We start from the raw sequence: 16,470 nt of genomic DNA on the forward strand, positions 1-16,470 counted from the left end.
CTGGCCGACCGGCCGTAATTAGTTACGAGATAATCGAATTTATAAAGTCCGTGTCATTAGGTAGCTGACCATGGATATGACTATGAATGCCAGACATAGCTTACATGGCTAGATGCCGGATCCAACCATCCTCCACCTCTATACAATATCATAATAATTCTAGAAAGATTTGATAGTTTGAATATTTTACGATTTTCATACTTTATATAAAATAATCGGGATTCAAAAAATGATACAAGAAATCAAGACGGTTGAACCATAGAGAAACAATAGCGTAAGTAGATATCCCATGGTATAGGGCGTTTATGTCACAACTTTTACTGTTATCTCAAGCCGATTACTGTGGATTATTGTCGATTTTTACTGTTTCTACCGGTAAGAGTGTATGAACGGCACAACATGAGAGACTACCAGCGTCATAAAGCTTCATGGGAAAGAACTACGTGGACTATCGGCTTGAGATAACAGTAAAAGTTGCGACATAAACACCCTATACCATGGATATCTACTTATGCTATTGTTTCTCTATGGTTGAACGTGAAGGTGCATTTTCGTCTGTACGTAAATTTCCGCAGTCGACGACGACAAGCATTGTTGACATTCATATTGTCCAAATTTCAAGTATGCTGGAACAGCTGATCAAATAACTTCTCATTATTTGTCTTTATTATTAAAGAATTAAACATTCCTTATAATATCAACATATTGCCATTTAAAAGTATAAAAAGTATAAGCTCAACCTGCCCCATTAAAACATAATTGAACATAATCTTTCAGGTTATGTAGACAAATTGGAATCTACCCAATTTGAGATTCTCTCCCTGCAGTGGTCGACCTTAGACCAGTTATAGAATAGACACGCTGGGAAGTCTAGCCTCTGAAGCTAATATCTACTACTATATCCCCATATCGTGACATCAGCATCGGATAGAAAACTTTTCTGCAGAGTTTGTTTTTCATAACTGATTGTGTCTATTTCAGATGGGAGTAAATTATTATTTATGAAAATGGTGAACTCTCACTGAAATAGAAATAGAAAACAATGTAAACAGACTCTACAGAAATTTTCTATCCGATGCTGACGTCACGATATGGTGATATGGCAGTAGATGTTGGCTTCATCGACTTTCAGTATGAATATACAATGGGCCGTGTCTATTCTATAACTGGTCTAAGTGGTCGACGACGGCATTTACGCACAAACGAAATCCCAGCTTAAATTCATTGCCGAAAACAGTTAAAACATTAGTGATGTTTCAGTAGTACCTTTAGAAATCAGATTGAACCACTGTACAACAAGAAACAAAAACTCTTATCAAAATTTTGTCATCCTCAAAACGAATCACAAGCATTGCGATAAATTTTGTCACAATGTTTTCAAATTAGATTCCATAATAGCTTTATGAAATTATGAAGATTAACGCGCTGTCATTACATCGCAATTTGTAATTTAAAAGATTGCAGTAATTGCAGTTTCGGAACGATTCTTTAAGTCATGATGACAATAATGATGATATTACCAGTAAGTGGAATCGAAACATTTGAAAATTGCTGTTATTGGTGAAGGTCCTTAGTGGATTTGATAAGCAAACTGGAAAATTACTGTGCTCAAGGTATTTCATTTGGGAATAAAACGATGGATGTGGTTTTTAGTCAAGTGGTTTTTCTCAGCTCATATTCAAAGACTAGCTTATTGGTATTAGATTCTCAAGGTCATCATGTCACACTATCATGATTATGTTTAGGAAATCATTGGAACTAGCACTATGGCTTTGTAGTTGTATACACCATGAAATTAAGATGGAAAAATGATAATTACGAACATCATTCAACGATGGGCAACAATATTAATTCATATTAAATATCATAGAAATGTGGATACCTTCATCCCCTCCATAGTAATTCTTGAATACGGGTAATTTAAAAAAAATATTGACTTCTTTTGGAATTTGATGTTTATAATCAACCCTAAATTCTTATTCACCTGTACTTTTTCGTTTTGAAATTCTAAGGAAGTCTCGATAGGAAATTACAATCCGTTGGATATCATTTTCCTCATCTACTGGCTCTCTATACGCATTCTTCTTCTCACTCTCTCTTTTGGATTCTCTATAAGTTCTCCATCCATTTGATCCGTTGAGAGGGAAAGAGAAAGATAACTCGAAAACAGTGAGAGCTGACTACTATCATCAGAGGTCATATTTATACACGTCATGTAATTGAATTAAGCAAACCGAGGACGGGCTCAATTACGGCAAGGTAATTGTCTTTCATTTGTTGGAATTGGTTTCGTGCATGGCTCGGCTCTGGCCGACCGGCCGTAATTAGTTACGAGATAATCGAATTTATAAAGTCCGTGTCATTAGGTAGCTGACCATGGATATGACTATGAATGCCAGACATAGCTTACATGGCTAGATGCCGGATCCAACCATCCTCCACCTCTATACAATATCATAATAATTCTAGAAAGATTTGATAGTTTGAATATTTTACGATTTTCATACTTTATATAAAATAATCGGGATTCAAAAAATGATACAAGAAATCAAGACGGTTGAACCATAGAGAAACAATAGCGTAAGTAGATATCCCATGGTATAGGGCGTTTATGTCACAACTTTTACTGTTATCTCAAGCCGATTACTGTGGATTATTGTCGATTTTTACTGTTTCTACCGGGTAAGAGTGTATGAACGGCACAACATGAGAGACTACCAGCGTCATAAAGCTTCATGGGAAAGAACTACGTGGACTATCGGCTTGAGATAACAGTAAAAGTTGCGACATAAACACCCTATACCATGGGATATCTACTTATGCTATTGTTTCTCTATGGTTGAACGTGAAGGTGCATTTTCGTCTGTACGTAAATTTCCGCAGTCGACGACGACAAGCATTGTTGACATTCATATTGTCCAAATTTCAAGTATGCTGGAACAGCTGATCAAATAACTTCTCATTATTTGTCTTTATTATTAAAGAATTAAACATTCCTTATAATATCAACATATTGCCATTTAAAAGTATAAAAAGTATAAGCTCAACCTGCCCCATTAAAACATAATTGAACATAATCTTTCAGGTTATGTAGACAAATTGGAATCTACCCAATTTGAGATTCTCTCCCTGCAGTGGTCGACCTTAGACCAGTTATAGAATAGACACGCTGGGAAGTCTAGCCTCTGAAGCTAATATCTACTACTATATCCCCATATCGTGACATCAGCATCGGATAGAAAACTTTTCTGCAGAGTTTGTTTTTCATAACTGATTGTGTCTATTTCAGATGGGAGTAAATTATTATTTATGAAAATGGTGAACTCTCACTGAAATAGAAATAGAAAACAATGTAAACAGACTCTACAGAAATTTTCTATCCGATGCTGACGTCACGATATGGTGATATGGCAGTAGATGTTGGCTTCATCGACTTTCAGTATGAATATACAATGGGCCGTGTCTATTCTATAACTGGTCTAAGTGGTCGACGACGGCATTTACGCACAAACGAAATCCCAGCTTAAATTCATTGCCGAAAACAGTTAAAACATTAGTGATGTTTCAGTAGTACCTTTAGAAATCAGATTGAACCACTGTACAACAAGAAACAAAAACTCTTATCAAAATTTTGTCATCCTCAAAACGAATCACAAGCATTGCGATAAATTTTGTCACAATGTTTTCAAATTAGATTCCATAATAGCTTTATGAAATTATGAAGATTAACGCGCTGTCATTACATCGCAATTTGTAATTTAAAAGATTGCGGTAATTGCTGTTTCGGAACGATTCTTTAAGTCATGATGACAATAATGATGATATTACCAGTAAGTGGAATCGAAACATTTGAAAATTGCTGTTATTGGTGAAGGTCCTTAGTGGATTTGATAAGCAAACTGGAAAATTACTGTGCTCAAGGTATTTCATTTGGGAATAAAACGATGGATGTGGTTTTTAGTCAAGTGGTTTTTCTCAGCTCATATTCAAAGACTAGCTTATTGGTATTAGATTCTCAAGGTCATCATGTCACACTATCATGATTATGTTTAGGAAATCATTGGAACTAGCACTATGGCTTTGTAGTTGTGAGTTACGGAAGAAGTGTTCAATAAAAAATCATAAATAGATCGTCATTCGAGTTTAATACATGATATGATTTGAATAAGATACGGGTTCATCAGTTATCACAGGCTATGGATAAAGCCATGAAGTATGGGAACCTTACTTCCTGTATACTTTCCAATTTTTTATACATATTTTACATTGGAAATGAGGTATTTAGAAGGAAAATAATTTTTTATATAATATGACATCACATGGAAAGTTAAACTTTGAATTTAAAAACTATTAATTTATTAAATATTGATAAAATGTGTTGCAAAAGTCTTAGGGTAAGTTAATCATGTTCTGCTCTCACAGAGATCCTTTGAGGGTGAGGAGTAATAAATATTGCTCATCGAAGTATCGCCCTACATGGTTTTCCAGTTGACCCACGATTCATTCTAAGAATTGAACTAAAATCATACTGAGAATGAGCTGTGAAATAACTGATCACTTGATTTTTGGGATTGATGTATCTAGTCTTAAGCCCTGCACACACACACACACACACACACACACACAACACACACACACACACACACACATTGATTTTTGTTCGTCAATATTTTGCCGTTGTTATGAATTCCATCAAATTAAATGGAACTTGACAAACATAATCTGTTTATAATCATCCGTTAAATCTAATAGGATTTATAAGGATGGCAAAATATCGTACGATCGAAAATCGATGTGTGTGTAGCTAGCCTAGGTCCGTATGCAGATACTCGGTTTAAACGGAGAAATGTCAGCTGTTCGTTTAAACCCTGTATGAAACACATCATCTTAAATGCAACCATATCTATAAGTAAACGTGGTTTAGCGTTGAACGTAGTGTTAGCACATGGCCCTTAGTAAATTATCAAAATGAAAATGCCTATCATACCTTGTAAATCACTTCATGCACTCACAAAAATAATGTCCAATATAAAAAGGGCAATTTCTGCCAACTTATAGTTGTAAATCGCCAACCCATTGTAAGCAATATTGTTTCGCTTGTTATTACCGGGCGGCTTGTTCGGATGTTACGAGCGGAAGAAGTGGAGTTAGTGTTATTGCCGGGACAGTTTACCATTTTTTCCGCAACGCTCTGTTGTTAAGTTTGATCAGGTATTAATATTGGATTTGTTACAAATTGGAAAGAAGGAGATTCGTGTTGTGAATGACAGCGGTGCCGGATGTCAAATTACAGAGCTAGAGTTGTGAACCGAGCGCCGGTGTGACTTGTGGGGGAGGGGAGGGGGAGGGTAAGCTACCTGACGGTGAGATGCTACGCCCGGCTCGGCCCGTGTTGTTTTAGGGGCTGCCCGTCGCCGCGTTTCCAGCAAACAAATTAGCCGACTGAACAAACGAGTCCCCGCGTAAATGACAACGGAGGGCAGGAAGTCAGTAATTTGACGGGAACACCCGCAGTCTCCGAGCCCACATTTACTGTAATTGGGTTTAATAAGAGAAATGTCCCGCCGGTGTCATTAGAAGGAGCCAGTTGTCTCTGCTCTCTCCACCCGTGAAGGACCTATTGGAAAAGAAACTGAATGGTGGGGATGGAAGTACTTGCTGAAAAACGAGTCTTCGCCGCCGCCGACCGTCCGGGTATTTCCACGGAAATGAGCTTACCGAGAAACAATCTCACCGAGGTGTCATTCATGCCCGAAAACGTCGCTGCTTGACAACTGGAACACGAACACAGATCTCTACAATCGGTAGCTTGCGTTGTTAGAACACCAATTATACGTCAGTTCCATTCATGACAGCTCCCACTTCACAATTCAACAATAATGTTGCTTCTGATTATTTGTGTACTCTTTTTCTGTGCTTGTGAATCGGATTCATGTTTTGGTAAAAGGCTGTAGATGAAGAAGGTAGAATGAACACTCGTCGTTCCTTGTCCATAATAGAATCATAACAAAATTACAGTATTCCATTCACAAGACTTACTCAAATTCATCACATCAAATCAAGTTTTATTCAATGACAACATTTCCGTTTGACAATGAATTCGGTTACACAAATGATATTACAGATCACTGAACACACTTTTTCGTTATTCCACTAATCTATTTATTCATTGGGTGAGCACAAACAATACAATGATCGGAAAAGAAAAAACAGGCTATTGCTCAAAACTTCTTCAATTTCCTAATTTAGTTTCGAATTGTCCAAATATTATATTAGGTTGTGTCCATTTCAATTTCTACACCAAATCATCATTCTGAAAATATAAATTAGAATAAAAATGCAAAGCATTTTGTACATGTAGTCTATCCAGGCTACTGGATGGAAATGTTATGGGAGATAGTGATGTGACAGTAATTAGTCACACATTTAGTGTCACATTAGTCTTACATTTAAGGATGAGTTCCGAACCATCGAGAATTGATTTGAAATGCCTTTCTTGGTGAAGGGGGGGGGGTTTCAGTAGTAGTCCAAGAACTCGACTTTTCTCTGGAGAATCAGTCAGAACCTGAAACATTGAGAATCTTGTATGTTTTCTGTGTAGGGCTACTTGTAATATAAATAGAAATACAAATCTCAGTTCCCTTTTTGAATCATTTTATTACAAAACATGTTTTTTATTTTATGTCCGAAACATGTTGTGATAATAATTCAAAAAGGGTACTGAGATTTGTATTCCTATTTATATTGAGAATCTTACATGAAAAATATTCCTGTTAGAAAACTCTACCGAACAATTAATTCCTAGATAGTAGGAATCCATTCAATGGAAGGAGCAGGGTACGCATCACGCATCACTCACAAAATGAGTATTGCAAATTGCATAATTAGTGCCTTCACCATGATTATTGACATTCTTTATCGCATTGTATCGATTATAGATTATATCGTATACATTGTACTAAAAGTCTATAAGAAAAAATATCATCACACTAGAAAATTGTAGTGTGAGAATTTCTGACATATTCACAACCGTTCTTCAACCGTCTTCAACTAGGGTTCTGTCTTGGAAAACTCTAATATAATCATGATAGGAGTCAAAATATGAAGAATTCTACACCCCCATTGGATTATTCGTGGAATGTAGTGTATGCAATAAATCAATATTATTATTATTATTATTATTATTATTATCATTATTACTATTATTATTATTATTATTATTATTATATTATTATTATTATTATTATTATTATTATTATTATTATTATTATATTATTATTATTATTATTCGTCCAATATACCATCCACGGAAGGGGTATTTGGATATGTCGACAATATATAATCAAGTCTTATTTCAATTATTTTAGATAGCAAAATTACATAAAAATACATACATAATGATACTGAGCAACCTAACTCATCTCGTAATGTGCTTCAAACTCATCAATTGAGTATGCACAAATGCTCAAAAGCTGCTCCTTCATCAATACTCTGAATTTACGTCCTGTATTTTCTCTTATGTTAGCTTAATTTATTGTACAGTCGAATCCCACATGCAGTGTACACTAACTACTACCATAGAGAAACAATAGCATAAGGTACGCTGTTTCTCTATGCTACTACTCCCACTTTATTCTCTTTTCCAAATTATTTTCCGATCAAGTTTATTATTGTTTGATAATGTCTTGATCACTATACAAATATAATATTTTTATGAATCATTCAACATTTTTCTCTGATATAGGTCTCTGTTGTTGACAAAGAAGTTTGACTTCTCCGAACAGAAAGGAAATGGCACGTAGCAACCGAGCGGAATCATTTATCGAGTTTGGCTGTTGGGTGGGCGAAGTATCTTATTTCCTCAGTCGAAGTAAATTCGATTAGATGTGCGTGCAGCTGTTGGGTTTTATGGGCCACCGTATAACAAACACTCAAATGGGAAGGCACCACAACAACATGCGAACTCCCGTTTACTTATGGAGAAAACAGATTTCCTTATGTCAACATGCAACAGATTCCGGGAACAACTTGATTTTCTTTCCAATTGAATCACGTGACCTGTATTATTACTATTGTAGTCGTCACAACATTGCACCAACACATTCCAAGTACATTATCCTTCTCTAATTGAATATTCGCTCCGGATACGAGTATTGGCAACGGATTCAAATCTCAGTTTTCCGTAGTGCAAAGTTGTAATACAGTAGCAATATTCAGATTATACTACTACCAAAGTCAAAACATAGCATAAATAAGCTATCTAAAAACTCATGCTATCTTTTCTCTACAATACTACTAAGTTTCTTGTGACCTAATCTTTTGGCTACTGAATATATATATATATATGCTTTATTCCAACTAGCAGGAAACCCGTGCTCCGCAAGGGTCTATATTTTAAAACTTGACAAACTGAAAACTTGACGTAATGAAATCTTGAAGAATTGAAAATAGGTCTATAACCATCTTCGGTTAATTAAGAATCTATAAGCAAAATTTCAAGTTAATCAGTCCAGTATAATCAGTTAATCAGTTCAGACGTGATGATGCGTCAAACATAATTATCCTATCCCGTACGCGTATAAGCCAGTTCTTTCCTCTATTATAGTATAGATTACACCCTTTTCCCTTGAACTAGAAATTTTCCTATCAAATCAGTACTACGAATTTTAATGTTTGGTCGAATTTAGATAATACTATTATGTGAATTTACGATTCCTTGCTTATTTTGACTTGGTTTAATACATGACTTCAATCCTTTGTATGACTATGGATTGAAAGATGGAGAATAATAAAAGAATAATACTTTTTGAAGAATAATAATAATTTTTGAAGAATAATAAAAGCCCGAAGACGAAAATGGAAATAGTCAAAGTAATGCTTCTAAATTGCATTGAGTGTTGAGTAATCGGAGATCTTTTATGAACGTAGAAAATAATTCATAATTTTGCATAGGAGAAAGAATGACCTAGCCTCAAAATAGAATATCAGCTTTCATGGTTCAGGACTTGAGATTTTAACTCAATCCTATATTAAGTAATATTCAAGATTCATATTCTTTGCTACACTTGAGTCAGAATATATTATTTCTTCATAGAATAAATCAAGGGTAATAATATAAATCGAATTATCCGAGAAGATATCGATAGGATTGGAAATGAAGATCCTCCAGACTTCGCACTTTGTAGTATCATCATTTCCAGTTTGCTGGATCACTTAAAAAGTGAGATGTAAACAAGAGCCGTATCTGTAGTCTATGTTGCGAGAGGGGGGCATAATAGATGCTCTGGCCTTGGTCCATGAATATTTAACAGATCTCCTCTCCAGCCGAAATCTACCTGTTCTGATCGCTTTTTAGTGTTCTCTCTACTCGACCTTTCTCGCATCCACTCTTCCTCTCCCGTAGTTTCTCTCTCCCTCCCTGAGTCCGACCCGGGATGTGCAACACTGAAAAAATGTAAACGTTGTTAGAGGCGTTTTTATCAACACCCGGATTCGCCTGTGGACAAAACACGACAGGTTTATACTCAATAAAAGAATGTTCTAAATCTGATGATACCTTATCCGAGCCACAAATTGCTGATATCTCATCTGATAAGAACAGATTATTAGCTGGTAGCTTTCTAACACACAAAAACTCAGTTCAACATGGCCATTATCTCTTAATTTCAACTGACGTAGGTCCTTTTCGACATAATATACTCGCTCTTAATATCACTTTTCACCTTGAGTGCCACCTAACCAATACAACACGGATAATCTTTCTTCCAAAATCTGTTAACAATCTTGAATAATAGATTATAATGACGCAATCTCTTGTAACACAATCTGTCGGCCTCTCAGACAAATTGAGTCATTTTGCATAATCAGTCTCTACATCAGTCCTAACATTGAATATAATGATCTTTTTGTAGCCAATATGGATTCAAATCAATTCAAATTCTTTATTAGAAGAATTATCTCAAAATATTCGTCAATCACTGTTTCCTCATTCCATTTAGTAATCTCCGACCTCAAAAATTATTAGTGAGTCATTGGTAGTATCACAGGTAGGACAATGTTTTTTGTGATTGAAATAGAGTTTCTAAGGATATGAATGTACACAACTGAAGAGTTAAGAGTTCATTGCGAGCAACGAACGATTAGGAAGTTAGACGTTTACATGATACATAAATGATTTGAATAACAAGGGGCTTCAAATAACAGAGGGGGTTTGGACACGGACTGCTTCCTTCAAATTCTTGGCGGGGAACGAGGTTTGAAAATCAAATCTTGTACAGAGTGAGGGAATTAGAAGCTGGATTTTTTCTAAGATTTAGGGGATCCACGGGCTTGATGGTAGGGTGGTACCTCTGAAAGAACTCTTTTGACAAATTAACACACTCCTTCCAAGAGATAGTTGAATATGAAAAGAAATGTGTATGATAATAACCAACAATTCAAGTTTTTCAAGAAACTACCAAAATTTAGAAATACCATAAATGCTGAATACAATTTGTTTATTTATCAGGTTAGCACAAACAATACAATGATCGGGAAAGAAAAACTTCTTCAATTTCCTAATTTAGTTTCAAATATTATACATAGGCTATGTCCATTTCAATTTTCTACACCAAATCACAATCTGAGAATATAGATTAGAATAAAACAAACAATTTTAAATTTGGATAGATTGATAGAAAAGCTTTTGTAAAAACATGAAACAAACTTTTTGTTATTTGGGTCTTGTGAATGAATTGTATTATATTGTGAATGAATTGTATTAAATTGTGAATTACTCAACTTCATAGAACGCAGATCAATATTCTAATCGAAATTTCGTGTTGTTGCAGGTGTGGTTCCAGAACAGGAGAGCCAAGTGGAGGAAGCAGGAGAAAGTGGGGCCACAGGCGCACCCCTACAACCCCTACATGGGCTCGGGTGGAGCAGCTTCGGCGATAGCACCCTCTCTGCCCAACCCCTTCACGCAGCTCGGCTTCGGACTGAGGAAGCCGTTTGAGGCGGCATTCAGATACCCGACGCTGCCCCCGGGGCCGGTCTTCCTCGGTCCGCCCCCGCACTTCCCGCGGCCGCCGCCTCCGCTGCTCGGCCACCTGTCCGCCTTTCCGCCGTCGCCCTCCTTCCAGAGTCTGCTAGCTAACATATCAGCCGCCCAGAGGCCCCGCCTCCCGCCAGCTGTGAGTCCTCCAGCTGCGCCGCCCCCCGCCGAGGAGACGTCACCCTGCAGCCAGGAGACATCCCCCGCCCCTGCATCACCCTCGGACCCACCCTCGCCGCAGGAGGTCGACCGACGCAGCTCCAGCATAGCTGCACTGCGGCTCTTGATCGAAAAATGTTGTGATTAAATAATTCAAAAAGGGTACTGAGATTTTTACTTTTCCTTCTATTTTTATTACAAGTAGCACTATACAGAAAAGAGATCTATAACTATAGTTTTATCTTTTACAAGCTAGAATTATAGTTCATTTCAGCTCTCTTCACATTACGCTGAAGTACGTCTCCCAACTTTGAAAGCTACATCAGCGTTCAAATCTATCATTAATATTTATTTTTCCAATACTATTTTCAATAAATTCGTAGTTGGAAAATAATTTTTGTTCATGTGATATACACAATAGTTAGATCAAAAGAAGTCAAATCTTTTATGCAAAAGACTCATCAGATATCTGAGAGATCAGAAATACTATTTATCAATTTATGTTTAGAGTAGTATTTCATTAAGTAAAAGATGTGTATATTCATACACATTCAGCAGTCAATTAAGCAAGCAGTATACACTACTTGTACTAAAGTGCAAATTTCCAATTGTAAGAATTCGTTCCACTGCAATTCTAAATCTTTCACAGAATTCCTTACAAAAGCTTGCAGATTCCCGTTTTTTTCTAAATCTATGCACCAAATCTGGTCTACCTGTGAGCGTTGTAGTTTAGTGTGTAGTTGTGTGAGTATCTTGATCGCAGTTATAGACATTGAATGGAATCTTCAAAGTTAATTACGTTTGTGTACAGTTTTAAAAATTGTGAATAAATTCATTTACTTGAACCATAAAAGAACATTAGAAACATTTCTAAGCTCGACTGAGAACTGAGCTACAACTCATTGTAAAAATCAGCGATATAAATATTCTAAAGTGATTGTTCGAATTTCTATTAAGTTATAGATTATTATTATTATTATGCTTTAAATTGTAATTCATGACAGCCGTCCATATTGAATGCAGGCTAAAGCCTGTGATAGTTGAAAACTAGGTATTAAAATAAACCCAAATGAAACAACTCTTTGGAAAGTCATCCAATGGCAGTCAGATCTATATGACTTGTAATTTATCCTCTATATTGTATTCTAATCGTGAGCTTTAAACTGTGAATTTTATAAATATAGATTATGATTTTGCTTTGTTTCAATCGAAGAAAACAGCAAGTCTCATATTCTCATAACAATGCTATTAATTAAAAAAAAAACACATGAAATGGTTACTTCTCAATAAAATCGATTGTAGGCTATGCATGCCGCTCAATGTCTAAGTAAGTGTATTAATAAATAATTGATTTTGAACGATTCATAAAATATATTATAACTCAGAGGTTGATGTTGGAATTATTATCCATTGAATATCATTTCCAATGAAGTTTATATTTACTCGCGGTGTTACAGCGTTCTCGTTCAACTTGATCTTAAAACCGAAACCTGATTTCAAAGAAGTTTTATGAAAGATATTCAAGTAATATTTTCCTATCAATAATAATTCCATTTAGAGTTCAGCAGAGAAGTAATGCAGTAGCCGAGTGTTTGAATGTATATCGATAATCTTCTGCAGCTAATTTCTAACTGAACAATAAAAAATAACTGATGATGGAAACCAAACTTGGACTCCATCCTCTCACAGTGCCCCAACTTCAGATAAGGCACATAAACAAGAAGGTAATCATGCTATCTTTTAATTTCACGGTTCGCTGTTCCCCCTGAGGAGTGAAGAGTTTGTCCACAAACACACACACTCTCAACTTGAACTGAAAAAAGAATATAGAGAGAAGGTGAGAGAAGAATCGATTCTATTAACGCAGGCATATTATTCTAACTAACCTTTCATCACACTCAACAATAATTCAGATGTGATACAGTTTTTCTATCTCATTGATGAGCAAAGTATATTAGTATGTGTGGCCTCTGTGATTCATAGAAACGGAATACTTCAATAATTTGTGAGAATCCTGTAGTACTATACTTCATTCAGATTTCTGACGAATTGTTTTGGAGAAAATTCACTATGCATTTTGATCCATTCTAAGCGTTTGATTTCATGTCCTGTTACTTTGTCCACGATTGTGTCTTAGAAACCTCAAGGAATTTTCAGTGAGAGGGTGTAAATCAAGTAAATCATATCATAAAAATAAATAATTTATTATTCAATTTAATATTGGACATTGATATTGATAGTAGGCGATGACTTTGTGAACTTCTCCATCACGAAACATGGTACATAAAGAATTGCATCCAATAAAAAAAATTCTTAATCACAGAAGAAAAGGGCCAAAAAGACTCAAGAGGTTCATGGAGCTGGTAAGGCTGCGCATTCGAAGTTCAACAGAGCAACAATATCAATATTTAGTTGTATAATCCGTTCCCATTAAATTTTACTCGGAATTCAGTAACGTATATAAAAAGAAAAACTTGAAACCACACCTTTTCTGCTTCAAAGTGATTTCTTGAAAAAGAAGGAAAGTAGAACTACAGACGGGAATAATTTGGCTCTTGTTCTATATTCTAGATATACTTTGTAAGGTGAATATTATTTATAAATGAATAGTATATACTATTCTGATAATATACTCTGTCAGGTTAATTTCAGCATGAATAGAATCCATTGTATACCTAGATAGAATTCATCTCTGTTTATTGTAAAATGTGATAAGAACTCAAGTTGCCTTCTATACTAAAGCAATCGTTGAAATGTTTCAAATAAATATAGCATTTAATAGATTGTTCTGATGTACTATGCTATTAGATCTCTACTTTTTCACAATAGTTATGAAGGATTGATGAAAAAATGTACTCTTTCCAATTTGTAAGTGTTTGGTTGTGATGTAATTTAATGTTAATCAGAGCTCCGTCCAAATAAGAAGTGAACATTATTTAGATTGTGAATTAGGTAATTGTATGATAAACGCGATCATTCATTATTTGGAGTAAAATATAATAACTAATGTATAAATATGTCATGTTATGTTCATTTTATATTGATTTTTTGGAATAAATATTGATAACTATGAATATAGTGGCTTGTCTTCTTTATTTTATTTCTCACATGCATCATTTTGAAAACCTAGTATATAGCTATATTGAATCAGGACCTCCTATTTACTACCGGACCTGAGCCTAGAAAAAAAAAGGCCGCCGTATGTGGTGATCTTATAGAAATTCCTACTGAGAAAAAATCACTAATAAGCTGTTAGAAAGCGTCTCAGATTGTCGAAATCTCAGTTCGTCTAGTTCCCGTTTAAAATATCAAAGCCGGCAACCACATACGGCGGCCATTTTTCTTGTATGCGCAGGTCCGTTATATAGGAAGTCCTGATTGAATCATTTTCAAAGGATCCTTGACTGATTATGTATAGTACAGATCTAAGGGTGTGTACAGATATACGCGTCGCGAACATGAGCAATTCACTTTTAATCAGCTGACTATATCTGTATTTTTACAGAAACGGTAAGATTCATATATAAAAAGCTTGGTATCAGCTGATTAAAAGTGGATTGCTCATGTTCGCGGCGTGTAATTCTGTACGCACCTTAATGCAAACATCAAAAGCGGTATATAATGGTCTTAAAGAAGCGCTGATCCATTACATACTTATAACGATGTTATAACTTATGAGTAGCAAGTGGAACTGACACTGGAAGTGGGTAAATTGGAAAGTGACTGCCTCTCATATTAGACACACTAACTACTTTTGAAGAGTTCAGCTAGAAAACTATTCGAAATTCTGTATGATTTTCAATACAAAGATCATAGTAGATTTTCAAGATCAAGAAGTCAATATTGTAGGCTGAGGTACGTTTTCCCAGAGCTCTATTCTAGCAGAAAACTACTTTATAAATTTCACCGGATAGTCATTCAAGCCAAAGAATATTAGATATTATTTTTCCTACAGATACCTTGAAAAGTTACCATTTCTGCACTGTTTGCAGGCCGCAAAGAATCACTTTTCCGCTATAGTGCCCAAAGTATTACTTAGCGTACTCCAGATTTGCAGTATGACAACGCAAAATAGTTAGTAGGTTATATTATGGAGCACCAGTGCAGGAAATCAAAATTAAGTTGGTAACACCGACTATGGTATAGTGAGGTCCACGTTATAATATGGCAGTGGAGAACGGCGTTGCCTATTTATCATGTGCCTTGATTGATTTAATTATTATTATTCAATTTCAAATAAATTAAGGTTTTTATTAATAATAAAATTACACAGTAAAACATTTGATGGTTTTCAGGGAATTCTACCCATAATTACCCACTTTTCATATTCAATGGTAACTTTAGGAAAAATTTAATGTGAAATACGTGCGCAAAGCTCGTTTGCTGCACTCAAGAACTCACCTACTGCTCGTGCGTAAACGTTTCTTTCGGTGCAGCAAACTTTCACTTTGCGCACTGGTTGCACAAATAACTATTATTTATACATTTCGAACAAGTAAGTTTTATGGTGTTTGCAAGGTGCATAGCCTTCAGCTATACACACATTGATTTTTGGTGGACGATATTTTACCGTCCTTATAAATTTTATTACATTAAACAGATGATGTTTGTCAATTTCCGTTTAATCTGCTAGAATTCATAAGGACGGCAAAATATCGTACGTACAAAAATCGACGTGTGCGTGAGCAAGGCTTAACTGCAACGATACTCAAAAAGTGACAATGAGTCTTGATTGGAAACTTCAAATGAATAATCCCTATTAATCAGGGGCACTCTTTGAAAATAATGCAGGAATCTAGGCCGGTATTTGGAAAGAGAAATATTTCACGAGCTCTTGAAGTGAACCAAAGCTTTCTCTCTGAAAAAGCCAGATGAAATAAAGAATAAGGACTGCGAAATATTCTCGGTTATCATCACAGTCAAGAAGTTGTTAATCGAGTGGAGTATGAGATTAAGAAGTAGATTATTGGATTCTCTGAATCATGATTTTTGAATATAATTTTCTTTCGAATCATATCAGTCATATTAGACAACTTCCTTTTAGTCGTGGCTGATTGGAGAAGAAACTATCCATACTACATTCAAATAGACATCTTAGTAATGACAAGAATATCATAATAGTATATTCTATACTATAATACTGTAGCACTAGGTACTATACTATCCTGTAATCCTATCCAAATATGATATACTTCATATTATAATAGTAGTGGATCAATGCTATACAAAACTATTATAAATAGTAGTATGGTTTTGGCTTTTCCAAAGTAATAATA

The 16,470-nt window shown here is 35.3% G+C and overlaps 1 protein-coding gene across 1 annotated transcript in view; it reads left to right on the top strand.

The window, feature by feature from the left end:
- LOC111058898 (homeobox protein aristaless) overlaps positions 1 to 11,342 on the top strand; it is a 177,673-nt gene extending 166,331 nt beyond the window's left edge. The window contains exon 4 of the mRNA XM_039425462.1: positions 10,830 to 11,342. Coding sequence (XP_039281396.1) covers positions 10,830 to 11,342 — 513 coding nt within the window. The remainder of the gene's footprint in view (positions 1 to 10,829) is intronic.
- Positions 11,343 to 16,470: the final 5,128 nt, after the last annotated feature.

The sequence above is a fragment of the Nilaparvata lugens genome, chromosome 3 (genome assembly GCF_014356525.2).
Source record: "Nilaparvata lugens isolate BPH chromosome 3, ASM1435652v1, whole genome shotgun sequence".
Lineage (NCBI taxonomy): Eukaryota > Metazoa > Arthropoda > Insecta > Hemiptera > Delphacidae > Nilaparvata > Nilaparvata lugens.